This window comes from Papio anubis, chromosome 20 (assembly GCF_008728515.1).
Source record: "Papio anubis isolate 15944 chromosome 20, Panubis1.0, whole genome shotgun sequence".
NCBI lineage: Eukaryota > Metazoa > Chordata > Mammalia > Primates > Cercopithecidae > Papio > Papio anubis.
In genome coordinates this window covers 41,549,757-41,563,736 of record NC_044995.1, presented here as the reverse complement: position 1 = coordinate 41,563,736, position 13,980 = coordinate 41,549,757, and the positions used below count along the sequence as shown (strand labels likewise).

At 54.0% G+C, this 13,980-nt stretch overlaps 2 protein-coding genes across 4 annotated transcripts; both read right to left on the bottom strand.

Annotated features, from left to right (window-relative positions):
• Window positions 1–1,539: 1,539 nt before the first annotated feature.
• ZGLP1 (zinc finger GATA like protein 1) lies at window positions 1,540–8,090 on the bottom strand. Of its 2 annotated transcripts, XM_031659935.1 has the most exons (5): window positions 7,511–8,090; window positions 6,344–6,709; window positions 2,587–2,693; window positions 2,133–2,226; window positions 1,540–1,951 (listed from the first exon to the last, which is right to left on the bottom strand). In XM_031659935.1, exons 1-5 carry the CDS (start codon window positions 7,645–7,647, stop codon window positions 1,834–1,836), a joined length of 822 nt encoding a protein of 273 aa, XP_031515795.1. In that variant the 5' UTR covers window positions 7,648–8,090; the 3' UTR covers window positions 1,540–1,833. The 2 variants fall into 2 exon arrangements, with proteins under 2 accessions (XP_031515795.1, XP_003914925.2); XM_003914876.5 differs by having other exon boundaries at window positions 6,344–8,090.
• A 266-nt stretch (window positions 8,091–8,356) lies between these two features.
• Window positions 8,357–13,921, bottom strand: FDX2 (ferredoxin 2). Of its 2 annotated transcripts, none has more exons than XM_031659936.1 (5): window positions 13,868–13,921; window positions 13,603–13,657; window positions 13,284–13,451; window positions 8,995–9,082; window positions 8,357–8,785 (listed from the first exon to the last, which is right to left on the bottom strand). In XM_031659936.1, exons 1-5 carry the CDS (start codon window positions 13,901–13,903, stop codon window positions 8,629–8,631), a joined length of 504 nt encoding a protein of 167 aa, XP_031515796.1. In that variant the 5' UTR covers window positions 13,904–13,921; the 3' UTR covers window positions 8,357–8,628. The 2 variants fall into 2 exon arrangements, with proteins under 2 accessions (XP_031515796.1, XP_003914923.2); XM_003914874.3 differs by having other exon boundaries at window positions 13,284–13,390; window positions 13,750–13,906.
• Window positions 13,922–13,980: the final 59 nt, after the last annotated feature.

Here is a 13,980-nt window from a genome sequence, read left to right as displayed (position 1 = left end):
AGCCTGGGCAACAGAGCGAGACTCTGTCTCAAAAAAAAAAAAGATAAAATAATTCAGGGATCTGAGGGCAGAGGAATCTGGACTCCAGTTCTCCCATTCAGGGCTGCCCAGGAGAGATAAAGAGGATCTCATAAGGGTGTGTGGCTTTGTGGCTCACTCATGCCCACAGGACCATGCCTACCCTACCCACCTTTTTTTTTTTTTTCCTGAGTCTCCTTCTATTACTCAGGCTGGAGCACAGTGGTACAATCACAGTTCACTGCAGTCTTGACCTCCAGGGGCTCAAGTGATCCTCCCACCTCAGTGTCCCGAGTAGCTGGCAGTACAGGTGTGCACCACCACCCTTGGCTCATTTTTTGATTTTTTTGGTAGACATGGGGTTTCACTATGTTACCCAGGCTGGTCTCGAACTCCTGGGCTCAAGTGATTCTCCCACCTTGGCCTTCTGAAGTGTTGGGATTACAGGCATGAGCCACCACACCCAGCCCACCACCCAGTCTTGACTCTCCCTTCTCCCTCCCTCCCAGTGAGTGCTGGTGGCCTGTGTGTCACGCCTGCTGAAGGCTGCCTCTGACTTGTGGCTTTTGACTTCAGGCCTGGGAGACACCCTTTGGCTGGGTTAGGGAGATCTTGAAAGGGGGTAGGGGACACAGCAGGGGGTAAGGAGAGTGACACACTGCAGGCACGGGTTGGGTGACAGATGAAGGATCCATTGGTATATGCTGCCAGTGTGTGCCATCTACTTGTGTGTTTTAGGTGTGTTTTGTGCATGTGTCCTGTGCGGGCTGTATCTGTGACACAGCTACGTGTCAGCACATCCCTGTCGATGTGTGTCTGCTGATATGTCCATCAGCATGCACGGCTGTCTTGCATGCGTCTTTTTTGACACGGAGTCTCGCTCTGTCACCCAGGCTGGAGTGCAGTGGCACCATCTCAGCTCATTGCAACCTCTACCTCCCGGGTTCAAGCGATTCTCCTGCCTCAGCCTCCAAAGTAGCTTGGATTACAGGCACATGCCACCACGCCCGGCTAATTTTTGTATATTTAGTAGAGACGGGGTTTCACCATGTTGGCCAGGCTGGTCTCAAACTCCGGATCCACCTGCATCCGCCTCCCAAAGTGCTGGGATTACAGGAATGAGCCACTGCGCCCAGCCAGACATGTGTCTTTTTTTTTTCCTTCTGTAGATAACAGGGTCTCACTATGTTGCCCAGGCTGGTCTCAAACTCTTGGCCTCAAGCAATCCTCCTGCCTCAGCGTCCTAAAGTGTTGGGATTACAGGCGTGAGCCACTGAACCCGGCTTGTGTGTGTTTTTCTGTGTCTGTTGTGTGTGTCTGCGGGTAGTGGCTGTTTCCATGCATGGGATATTGTGGTAAATGTGGCTAATTCCCCGTGTGGGGGCTGCTGCTTGTGGATAAGACTGAGTCTCTGTGCATGTACATGTGTGCGCATGCCCCTCACAACCCCAACGAGAAAACACCTGTCCACCTTACCAGGCTGGCAGAGGGGCACAGGAGACGGGATCCCAAATCACAGGCTTTTTCTCTCCGAGTATCTCTGTACTTTATTGTCCCTGCTGTAACAATGCTCATCCTTCCTGAGAGCGTCTCCTGAGGGGGCCTCAGCCAAGGCTGCCTGGAGAAGGAGCCAGCGACCCCTAGCAGGCTCTGCCACCTGAGGCCTGGGTCTTCCCCTGGGATCCTTGAATCTGGAGATGGCAGAGAGGAGGCAAGCTGGCTCTTTCCCCGATCCTCCTAGGAGAGCTGCTTCTGCCCATTCTCCCACTGGTGAAACGGAGGCAGAAGAAGCGGTTCAGCAGGGTGAAGGTGGGTTTAACCTTCCTGAATGGGGTCCAGGGACACTCCACATCTGCCACATAGCCTCTTGGGCTGGACATTTTTCCTGGGCACCAGCCAGCAGCTGGAGCAGCGAGTGCCATATTTCTTGTACCTAGGGTTGGGGGACAAGAAACTGCCATTTAGGATGCAGTGGGGGCCCAGAAACTGCCACAAGGAAACCACTTTTCCCAAGAAGTAGGTGTTTTGCTTTTTGCTTTCCCCATATGCCATGCTGGTTACACCTGGACTGATTTGGGGACCCCCACCTCAATTCCCTCCTCCATTCTAAGGACCTGATCCCACAGGCGTTGCAAAGAGGGGTCCCATCTTCGGCGTCTCTCCAGAGCGGGGTCCTCTGGGTCTGACAGGAAGCACAGCGCCGGGGCTCTGAAGGGTCAGAGGTCAAAGGGCAGGGGTCAGAAGCCACGCAGATGAGCTCAGGAGGCCTGTGCGGGGTCGGGCATTTTGTGGGGGTCTCAGTCAAGGCCCCACCTGGCTCTGGACCAGCCCTGGGAGTTGCCAGCTCTAAGCCACAGCAAAGCCAGGAAGGGAGACAGATGGCAGCATTCCGCAGAGGAGGAAGCTGGGGGTGGGGGTGACTCAGCCCAAGTGGAGGGGGGTGGTGCAACTCCTCCCGGAGGGTCTAAATGAGGAAGCAAGATGGAGAAGGGGGGGCAGGGCGAAAGGCAGGGAAGACAGGAAATTGGCCCCCAAAATATTTATAGCTCTCGGGTTTTCAGGACTCACCCAGGGCCTCGCTGCCTGCTGAGTGGGCCTCAGTGCCTCTTGGGTGGGCTGCAGGGCCCCCAACAGCATCTGCAGGGGATTCCTGAGAGCGGCTACTACAGGGCAGGCTGCGGGGCAGACAATGTATTAGCATCGGAGGGGATCCGTAGCTTGTCCCCAGTAGCCCCCGAAAATGAAGATTTAGTATCAAGGTATCAGGCATCCCCCAAGGAGGCAACTGATATCTGAATGGCCTGGCTTTGCTTCTCATTAGTAATAATAATATTATTAGTAGTAGTATTTTTGCAGATGGAGTCTCGCTCTGTCGCCCAGGCTGGAGTATAGTGGTGCCATCTCAGCTCACTGCAACCTCTGCCTCCCGGGTTCAAGCAATTCTTGTGCCTCAGCCTCCCGAGCGGCTGGGAATACAGGCGCACAACACCATGCCCAGCTAATTTTTATATTTTTATAGAGATGGGGTTTTACCATGTTGGTCAGGCTGGTCTCGAACTCCTGACCTCAAGTGATCCACCTGCTTTTAACCAGTAGGGGATTACACAGGTATGAGCTACTGTGCCCTGACCTAATTGTGTATCATTGTGCTCTTTTTTTTTTTTTTTTTTTTTTTGGGGCCGAGGAGTCTTGCTCTGTCACCCAGGCTGGAGTGCAGTGGCGCCAATCTCAGCTCACCAAACTCCGCCTCCCAGGTTCACGCCATTCTCCTGCCTCAGCCTCCCGAGTAGCTGGGACCACCGTGCCCGCTGTCACACCCGGCTAATTTTTTGGTTTTAGTAGAGGCGGGGTTTCACCATGGTAGCCAGGTTGGTATCGTCTCCTGACCTCTTGATCCACCGCCTGGCCTCCCAAAGTGCTGGGATTGCAGAGGCGTGAGCCACGGCGGCCAATTGTTGCTTGAAAATAGTGGCGGTGGCGGTGCTCCGCCTGTAATCTAATGAGAATCTAAAGATCAGGAGATCAGACTGCAGTGAAACCACAAGTCTCTACTAAAAATACAAAAAGAATTGGCGAGGAGGCAGCGGTAATGAAGCCTGTAGTCCCAGCTCCGGGCGTGAGCAGGCTCTTGAGACAGGGGCTTGAGGAGCTTGGTAAACAATCAGCCCACTCCCTGAAGACTCCGTCTCAAATAATGAAAGCACAGGGACAGCCTGCTGAGGTTTGAAATCCCACAGTTCTCCATGTCCTTGCTCTATGAGCCTGGACACATTATCTCCTACTCTGTGCCTCAGTTTCCTCATCTGTAAAATGGTCTTCCCAACACAACAGCTTTTTCAGAAGGAATTTTATTTATTGATTTTAAAAACAAATGGGAATCTGGGTAATATAGGGAGATCCCGTCTCTAGAAACATAAAAAATTAGCCAGGAGTGGTGGTGCAGGCTCATCCCACCCTACTTGGGAGGCTGAGGAGAATGTGGGCCTGGGAGGTCGAGGCTGCAGTGAGCCATGATTAGCCACTGCACTCCAGCCTGGGTGACAGAAACAGACCCTGTCTCAAAAAAAAAAAAAAAAAAAAAGGCAGTGAGTGGCTCAAGCCTGTAATCCCAGCACTTTGGGAGGCCGAGGCGGGTGGATCACGAGGTCAGGAGATGAGACCACATCCTGGCTAACACAGTGAAACCCCGTCTCTACTAAAAATACAAAGCAGGCTGAGGTGCTTGAAGCGCCCTGTAGTCCCAGCTTCTCGGGAGGCTGAGGCAGGAGAATGCGTGAACCCGGGAGGCGGAGCTTGCAGTGAGCTGAGATCTGGCCACAGCACTCCAGCCTGGGCGACAGAGCGAGACTCTGTCTCAAAAAAAAAAAAAAAAAGTGGGCAGGCATGGTGGCTCACGCCTGTAATCCCAACACTTTGGGAGGCCAAGGTAGGTGGATCACCTGAGGTCAAGAGATCGAGGCCATCCTGGCCAACATGGTGAAATCCCATCTCTACTAAAAATACAAAAATTAGCCAGGCTGGTAGTGGGCACCTGTAATCCCAGCTACTCCAGAGGCTGAGGCAGGAGAGTCGTTTGAATCCAGAAGGCAGAGGTTGCAGTGAGCCGAGATCATGTCATTGCGCTCCAGCCTGAACGACAGAGTACGACTCCATCTCAAAAAAAAAAAAAAATTATTGTTTTGGCGGCATAAGTTATAATTATAATTTTTATAATAACAATAAATAAGTAAAAATTAGAGATGGGTGGGAGGCCGAGGCGGGCGGATCACGAGGTCAGGAGATCGAGACCATCCTGGCTAACACGGTGAAACCCCGTCTCTACTAAAAATACAAAAAACTAGCCGGGCGAGGTGGCGGGCGCCTGTAGTCCCAGGTACTCGGGAGGCTGAGGCAGGAGAATGGCGTGAACCCGGGAGGCGGAGCTTGCAGTGAGCCGAGATCGCGCCACTGCACTCCAGCCTGGGCGACTAAGCGAGACTCTGTCTCAAAAAAAAAAAAAAAAAAATTAGAGATGGGGGTCTTACTATGTTGCCCAGGCTGGTCTTGAACTCCTGGGCTCATGCAATCCTCCCACCCTGGCCTCCCAAAGGGCTGGGATTACAGGCGTGAGCCACCAGGCCCAGCCTCCCAAAGGTTTTTTTGTTTGTTTGTTTGTTTTTTTTTAAGGGGTCGGAGTCTTGCTCTGTCGCCCAGGCTGGAGTGTAGTGGTGCCGTCTCTGCTCACTGCAACCTCCACCTCCTGGGTTCAAGTGATTCTCCTGCCTCAAGCCTCCCAAGTAGCTGGGATCAAGTAGCTGGGCTTATAGGTGCCCATCAGCACTCATGGCTTTTTTTTTTTTTTTTTTTTTTTGAGACTGGGTCCTGCTCTATGGCCCAGGCTGGAGTGCAGTGGCGCTATCTCAGCTTAGCTTACTGAAGCCTTTGCCTCCTGAGTTCAAGCGATTCTCCTGCCACAGCCTCCCAAGTAGTTGGGATTACAGGCACCTGCTACAATGCCCAGCTAATTTTTTGTATTTTTAGTGGAGATGGGGTTTCACTATGTTGGCTAGGCTAATCTTTTTTTTTTTTTTTTGAGATGGAGTCTCACTCTGTCCCCCAGGCTAGAGTGCAGTGGCACGATCTTGGTTCACTGCAACCTCTGCCTCCCCAGTTCAAGCAATTCTCCTACCTCAGACTCCTGAGTAACTGGGATTACCGGTGCTTGCCACCAGGCCCAGCTAATTTTTGTATTTTTAGTAGAGATGAGATTTCACCATGTTGGTCAGGCTGGTCTCGAACCCCAGACCTCATGATCCACCCACCTCGGCCTCCCAAAGTGCTGGGATTACAGGCGTGAGCCACCACGCACGGCCTGGCCAGGCCTTGAACTCCTGTCTTCAGGTGATCCGCCCGCCTTGGCCTCCCAAAGTGGTGGGATTATAGGCATGAGCCACTGTGCCTGGCCTCCCCAGGCTTTTGAATGAGCCCATACACATCAAATACTGCCTGTTAACCTCTTATTGTTGTCACTACCAACAAATAGTAGCTGTTAACATCATTGGGAAAAATCACTGCAGCCGCAGCTGCAGCCTAAACTGCAGCCTAAGCAGGGCCAGGCCTGATTCATAAAGAGACCAGGTCTCACACTGGGAGTGGGGAGCGACTGAGTCAGGAAGGCCAGGACTGGATCTGGCACCAGCTCAAGTTGTCAACCAGAGACTGGGCCACGTGTAACCTAGGGCACGTGTGAGGGTCCACACTGACACCAGGGAGCACCCCTACCTCCCACACTGGTGTTTGTGTTGTTACTGGGAGAAAGGGCGCCCTGGCCCGAGCCGGCCCCTACCTGTACGTGGGGATGATCTGCAGGCTGGAGTCTGGCTTTATCTGAAACGTCAGAGTCACCCCCTCGAACCCAGGGTCCACTTCCTCAGTGCCCCGGCAGGGATTCGGCTGTTTCCGGGGCCTTCTCTGGGGTGGGGCAGGGCGAGTCCCCGGGGGCTGCAGGCGGCGGTCCTTTTGGCTGATCGGGGTCTGTGTGTCCTTGGAATCCCTGTCCAGCAGCAGGCGGCCCTGAGTCCCCAGAGCCATCGGGTCCCAGCAAGGCCCCAGGACCGGGGTGTCCTGGGTAGGGGACTGACCCAGCCTCTCCACTGTCTCTTGGAGGAAGCGCAGGGCGGTGACCGAGTCCTGGCATGCAGGCCAGAGGGACCTGGGGAGAAGGGCAGTGGGGTCACTTTTTCTTGGGTGACTCCTGGGTTTATCCGGCCAGGGGCTTCCAAACTTGGGCCGGCTCTTTGTGTACCCTGGGGCAGCTACACACTCCACCTGAGGTTCAGTCATTTCTAACTCCGGGTGGAAGGTTTAAGAGTTGCAAAGTAATTGCAGCTCACCTCGCCCAGCGTGGGCCTCCCAAGCACACTCTCAGCCCTCCACATCAATCAACCCTTTACGGCACCCGTAGATCACCCAGACAGGGACCGCCCTAGGTGACCGAGGCAGGATTTCAAGCCTCTGGCTGCAGGATCGAGAAAAACGTTACTTTTTTTCTTTGTGTTTCTTTTAGAGACCGAGCCTCACTCTGTACCCCCGCCTAGAGTGCAGGGGCGTGATCAGGACTCAGTGCAGCCTAGAACTCCTGGGCTCCAGCGATCCTTCCGCCTCAGCCTCCCGAGTAGCTGGGACTTACAGGCGCGCGCCACCACGCCGCTGGCTTGCCATAATATGGTTACGATTTTTATCATTTTCATTATTATTGACTTGCCCTCCCTAACCCCTGGATGATCCCTGGGGAGTGCCTATATCAGCCCCAGAGACATGGAATTGCATGGCCTCTGATCCCTAGATGACCCCAAGTGTCTCTGGGGACCAGAACCTCTTTGTAAGTTTCAGCAACTATTATAAAATTGCCACTTCTCGATGACCCCCGGAACGAGAGGTCACGACCCCCTGATCACTGAACCAGCTGGTGAAGTGCTAGCGGGGTCTGGGGAAGGGGTTTGGCCTTACGCACCTCCCACTGATTCTGCAGCATCCTGGGGTCCTCGGCTTCTCCTGGGAGGGGGATCCTCCCAGCGGCTCCAGGTCCAGACAGGGAGGCGCCAGCAGCTTTGCTGGCATCGAGGAGTCCGGCGCTGGCTCAGCCTCCATTGCGCCCCAGCCCAGGCCCCTCCCTAATTTCACCCGGCCCTGTCCCGCTGGGCCCACCCGATGAAACCCACCTGGGGGGGGGGCGGGACCTGTGGGGTGGGAGCGCTCCTGGCCAAGGATGCGATGAGCCTCAGCTGAGAGCGACCAGCCTCGGAGGCGCCTTTCCTCTTTCTGGCTTTTTTCAGGTCATCTGCGCACCCCTGCGTGCCAAGGGCGGCCTGGACCCCACCAAATCCTTCCGCAGCTGCGGGGCGGGGCCTTCCATGCTGGCCCTACCCCTCGGAAATAGGGGCTCCCAAGCCTCTGCTTCGGATCCCCAGCGGGATCTTAGATCCCAGAGGGAGAAGAGAGTCAGGGACCCACCACAGCAGATGCAGGTTTTTTTTTTTTTTTTTTTGAGACAGGGCCTCATTCTGTCACCCCGGCTGGAGTGGAATGGCCTGATCACCCTTCCACTGCAGCCTAAACCTCCTGGGCTCAAGTGATCCTTCCACCTCAGTCTCCCGAGTAGCCGGGACCACAGGCACTTACCACCACTCTACGCTAATTTTTACTGTTTTATAGAGACAAGGTCTCGCCATGTTGCCCAGGATGGTCTTAAGCTCCTGGCCTCAAGTGATTCTCCCATCTTGGCCTCCCAAAGTGCTGGGATTACAGGTGTGAGCCACGTGTAGACCCCAGATCTGTCCCCCAAGGACACTCAACATGCTGGAGCCTGTGATACTGATTTATTGCAGCTCCAATCTGAGTCCACTCCTACTCATACCGATTCTCAGGGGCTTGGGGAAGGCACCCCACTAGGGGCCTGGTCCCTGCCGGAGCCTGGACACGGGAATCTCTCCCAAGCAGGGGTGTTGTCATTCGCAGGGGCTTCCACGTCTCTCCCAGGCCTGTCCGCTCCCTGGGCAGGGCTGGCACTTGGCTATTCCCTCAGTCTGGGCCCTGGGGTCATGGCAATGTTTAACAGTCCAGGTGTCCACGTCAGTGGGGCTTGGGGACGTGGCCGTCCACGTAGAAGTTCCTGGTGATCTTGGGCAGGGTGAATTCCGCTCCTTCCAGCTCCGGCGTCAGCACGATCTGGCAGCCCAGCCGCGAGTTCTCCTGGAGGAGGGGGGCCATGTCTAGCATGTCGTCTTCCCTGGGGTGGTGACACGGGCAGTGTTAGCCAAGGGCAGGCTAGCTGGGTGGGTGAGGGGCCAGAGGCAGGGGAGGGAGGAAGCTGACTGAGTACAGGGGGTAGTGTGGGGGGAGGCAGCTCCCCTTCCAGGAACTGAAGTGGGGAGGATGGTGGGGGCTGTTCAGTGCTTCAGGGTGAAGCTCCCAGCTAGGCAGGGCTACCCCACTCACCTCTCCTCGGGCGGAGGCAGGAGATCCAGGTGGTCTTCACTCACGTACACATGGCAGGTGGAGCAGGCCAGGGAGGCTTCACAGGCCCCTAGGGGCGGGAAGTGAAGTGGGCGCAGGTGAGTGGCAGAGTCAGGAAGGGGCCGCTCTGCAAAGGGCGTAGAAGAGTAGATCTCTCCTCCACCACGTGCCTCACGTCTCCCTCCCGGGCCTGCAGCCCCACGGTGTGCACCAGGCACTGTGTCATGTCCTCAGTGTCCTTAGCTGGCTGTTCCCCAGTGTGTAGGGTCTACAAAGGGACATCCGGGAGGCCCCATTTCCCAGGGACTCCCCAGCAGGCTGAGATGCAGAACCATTAAAGGGCATGGACGAGGTTGCCAGGTAGCTAAGAGGGGAAAGTCCAGGCAGGCTCCTTGCAGCCTGTGAGCCCTTGCTGTGACCCTATCACGGTGCTGGGCAAATGTGTCCCCACCTCTCCGCTGCTCTTGGAGGATGGACCAGCTGACTCAGCAGTCAGTGTGGTGGGGGAAGGAAAGAGGGATTAGATTTTCTTTTTTTTTTTTTGAGACAGGGTCTCACTCTGTTGCCCGGCCTGGAGTGCCATGGCTCAGTCATAGCTTACTGCCTCAACCTCCTGGCTTAAGTGATACTCCCACCCAAGCCTCCCAAGTAGCTGGGACTACAGATGCACACCACCACACCTGGCTAATTTTTTTTTGCTTTTGTTTTTTTTTTTTTGAGGCGGAGTTTCGCTCTCCTTGCCCAGGCTGGAGTGCAATGGTGTTATCTTGGCTCACTGCAACCTCCGCCTCCCAGGTTCAAGCCATTCTCCTGCCTCAGCCTCCTGAGTAGCTGAGATTACAGGCACGTGCCACCATGCCCGGCTAACTTTTGTATTTTTAGTAGAGACAGGGGTTCACCATGTTGGCCAGGATGGTCTCAATCTATTGACCTTGTGATCCACCCGCCTTGGCCTCCCAGAGTGCTGGGATTATAGGTGTGAGCCACCATGCCCGACCATTCCTTTGTTTTCCTTTATAATTTTTTTTTTTTTTTTGGAGAGACGGGGTTTCACCATATTAGCCAGGATGGTCTCAATCTCCTGACCTCGTGATCTGCCTGCCTCAGCCTCCCAAAGTGCTGCGATTACAGGCAGGAGCCACTGTACCCGGCCTGTTATTTTTTTTTTAGAGATGGAGTCCTGCTCTGTTGCCCAGGCTGAAGTGCAGTAGCGTGATCTCGGCTCACTGCAAGCTCTTCCTCACGTCATTCTCTCTCCAGATTCACGCCATTCTCCTGCCTCAGCCTCCCAGAGTAGCTGGGACTACAGGCAGCCGCCATCATGCCTGGCTAATTTTGTTTTTGTATTTTTAGTAGAGAAGGGATTTCACCCTGTTAGCCAGGATGGTCTCGATCTCCTGATGTTGTGATCCGCTCGCCTCGGCCTCCCAAAGTGCTGCGATTACAGGCGTGAGCCACCACACCTTGCCAGGCCACTGACCTCTACTGGCCCAGCGCAGTGGCTCATGTCTGTAATCCCAGCACTTTGAGAGGCCAAGACAGGTAGATCAACTGTGGTCAGGAGTTTGAGACCACCCTGGCCAACATGGTGAAACCTCATCTCTACTAAAAATACAAAAATTGGCCAGGCGCGGTGGCTCAAGCCTGTAATCCCAGCACTTTGGGAGGCCGAGACGGGCAGATCACGAGGTCAGGAGATCGAGGGCATCCTACAATCTGGTGAAACCCCGCCTCTACTAAAATACAAAGAACTAGCTGGGCGAGGTGGCTGGAGCCAGTCCCAGCTACTCGAGGCTGAGGCAGAGAATGGCGTGAACCCTCGGGAGGCTGCTTGCAGTGAGGTGAGAGATCCTGCCACTGCACTCCAGCCTGGCGACAGGGACAGACTCCGTCTCAAAAAAAAAAAAAAAAAAAAAATTTAGCTGACATGGTGGCGTGGCTTCGTAATCCCAGCTACCGGGAGGCTAAGGCAACAGAATCACTTGAACCCGGGAGGGGAGGCTGCAGTAAGCCAAGATCACGCCATTGCACTCCAGCCTGGTGGATAGAGCCAGACTCTGTCTCAAATAAATAAATAACAAACAACTGGCCGGCGCTGTGGCTCGCTTGTAATCCCAGCACTTTGGGAGGCCGAGACGGGCGGATCACGAGGTCAGGAGATCAGCGACTATCCTGGCTAACATGGTGAAACCCCCATCTCTACTAAAACAAAAAACTAGCTGGGCTGCAGGCTGGCTTGCGGTCCCAGCTACTCGGGAGGCTGAGGCAGAATGGCATAAACCCGGGAGGCAGAGCTTGCAGTGAACTGAGATCTGGCCACTGCACTCCAGCCTGGGTGACAGAGCGAGACTCTATCTCAAAAAAAAGCAAATCTATTTCACATTCCAATCTCTGTCCTAGACTACTGGCTGCTGGATTCCAGAACAGAACTTTACGTAGGCCTTTCATAACCCCTCCCAACATATCTTCCCCTTTAATGATAAAATCAGGATCCCTGATATATTCATTCCAAAAGCAAACCCTGTATATTTTCTTCCAGACAACCCTTCCCAAGTTACTCATGACATAATTATATATTTACCTGTGGGATTATTGTCCCTATTAGGCCGAAATGGGTGTGAAATGACAGAGGCCTTATGTGTTTTGTGTATTGCTGCCTGACGAGCAGTAGGTATTCATAAAAAGGCAACACAGATTAGTGGCTAAAATGGACTGGTGAGTCTAGTATTGTCACTCACTTGACCTTAGACCAGGTCTACTTAACCTGGGGTTTAGTTTCCTCATCTATAATACGGAATAACAGTCTCTACTACTCAAGTTGTCAAGAAGATTCAGTCAGTGAATATGTATTAACATAGTTAAAGACATATATATATATATATTTTTTTTTCTTTTGAGACAGTCTCGCTCTGCCATCCAGCCTGGAGTACAGTGGTGCCATCTTGGCTCACTGCAACCTCTGCCTCCCAAGTTCAAGTGATTCTTGTGCCTCAGCCTCCCAAGTAGCTGGGATTATATGCATGTGCCACCACACCCCGCTAATTTTTGTGTTTCTCGTAGAGACAAGGTTTCACCATGTTGGCCAGGCTGGTCTCAAACTCCTGTCCTCAAGTGATTCACCTGCCTCGGCCTCCGAAAGTGTTGGGATTACAGGCGTGAGCCACTGCGCCTGGACAAGAAATTTCTATTATTATTTTTCTCTCAACAAATTATCAAACACCTGTTACATCCTGACAGGCAAGGCAACAGATAAGCATGAATAAGAACATGGGTCTCCAGTCTCACTGGGGGACAGATGACAAAGTAGGAAACAAAACAGCCTGGCATCGTGGCTTGTGCCTATAATCCCAGCTACTTGGGAGGCTGAGGTGGGAGGATCAGTTGAACCCAGGAGTTCAACGCTGCAGTGATGTATGATTGCATCATGGCACTCCAGCATTGGCGACACAGCAAGGCTGTGTCTCTTGAAAAGACAAAAAAGTGAGAAGTGCTATATATCATATCACACTGATGAGACAGAGTAACTAAGGCATGGGTACTTCAGCTGGGCTGAGGGGAATGGAATTGTTAGGGACATGACATTTACATTGAGGTCTGAAGGATGAGAAAGAGCCAGAATGTTTGCTGGGCAAGCACTTCAGACAGAGGGAACAGCAAATGCAATGGACCCGAGGCAGGAAGGAATGAGCTGGACTGTTTGAGGAACCACAAGAAAGCCAGTGTGGGCTGGGTGTGGTGGCTCACGCCTGTAATCCCAGCATTTCAGGAGGCTGAGCGGGCAGATTGCCTGTCAGGAGTTTGAGACCAGCCTGGCTAACGTGGTGAAACCCTGTCTCTACTAAAAATACAAAACTTAGCCAGGCTTGGTGGTGGGCGCCTGTAATCCCAGCTAGTCTGGCAGGTGGTGCAGGAGAATCGCTTGAACCCGCGAGGTGGAGGTTGCAGTGAGCTGAGGTGCAGTAAGCCATTGCACTCCAGCCTGGGCAACAAGAGTGAAACTCCATCTCAAAACAACAACAAAAAGAAAGCCAATGTGGCTAGAATACTGGGAGGAAGGGGGAAGAGAACACAAAATCCTGGGAGTCACCTAGTGATCTCTAATAAATGCTTAATAAATAAGAGCTTGGCAACAGATGAGGCCGTGGTAAGGGGTTTGGATTTTAGTCCATATTTGGTGGGAAAAGTCGTGAAGAGACACACCTGATTTGTTTTTGTTTTTGTTTTGGACAAATGGATAAGGACCTCCTTAACTCCCTGTGCCCAGTTCCTACCTTCCAGGTCCACCCCGTGGCGCTGTGCCAGGTGGAGAACATTGTCTCCGACTCTGCCGCTCACTGGGATCCGCTGGCCTGAGCGGTCTACGAACACCACGTTCACCCTGGGGACAGATGGAGGTGCGAATGCCGAACTGGATGATGGGCTCAGGGCCCGGGTAGAATCTAGGGTTAGGAAGTAGGGATTGAGGCTTGACGCACAGGTGCTGAATAGGGCAAAGCAGAAGGGGGACCGCGAGATGAAGCTACAGGACAAGATGGGGACCAGAGGAATTCCGTGGGATGAGGAATGGGGGACTTGGCCCCCTGCACTCACACGTCCCCGGGCTCCTCGGGGCCGCCTGTCTCCTCCTCTCCCGCCGAGCGCGAGCCTGGAAAACACGGTTGAGTGAGCGGCTGCGCAGAGCCCCGCCCCGCCGGCATCTGACGGGTTAACGCTGCCCGCCCCGGGCGCCTCAGGTACCTGTCGCTTGAAACTTTCTGGTTGTCCCCGGCGCCACCCCCTCCCCCGACCCCGCAGTGCCCCCAGTTCGGTTCCACCAGGTGCCCCTTGCAGTCTGAAGCAGAACCCTGGCACTCACGCCGCCCCGGGTCATGGAGGCAGCCATGACGTGCATCACGTGACCCACCGACTGAGCATGCGCCGCGCCAGGGACGTGAGGTAAGGGCCCGTAATTACTGGAACAGAAGCGCA

Bases quoted from the DNA above. Each gene is read 5' to 3' on its own strand.
- ZGLP1 (XM_031659935.1), bottom strand. From the start codon at position 7,647: ATGGAGGCTGAGCCAGCGCCGGACTCCTCGATGCCAGCAAAGCTGCTG. The intron at 2,694-6,343 runs GTAGGGGCCGGC...TCTGCCCCGCAG, and splicing joins CAGATCATCCCCACGTACAG to CCTGCCCTGTAGTAGCCGCT. The intron at 1,952-2,132 runs GTCCTTAGAATG...CCCCAACCCTAG, and splicing joins TGCAACGCCTGTGGGATCAG to GTACAAGAAATATGGCACTC.
- FDX2 (XM_003914874.3), bottom strand. From the start codon at position 13,903: ATGCACGTCATGGCTGCCTCCATGACCCGGGGCGGCGTGAGTGCCAGG. The intron at 13,391-13,602 runs GTGAGTGCAGGG...ATCTGTCCCCAG, and splicing joins CCCGAGGAGCCCGGGGACGT to GGTGAACGTGGTGTTCGTAG. The intron at 8,786-8,994 runs GTGAGTGGGGTA...TCACCACCCCAG, and splicing joins CTGCCTCCGCCCGAGGAGAG to GGAAGACGACATGCTAGACA.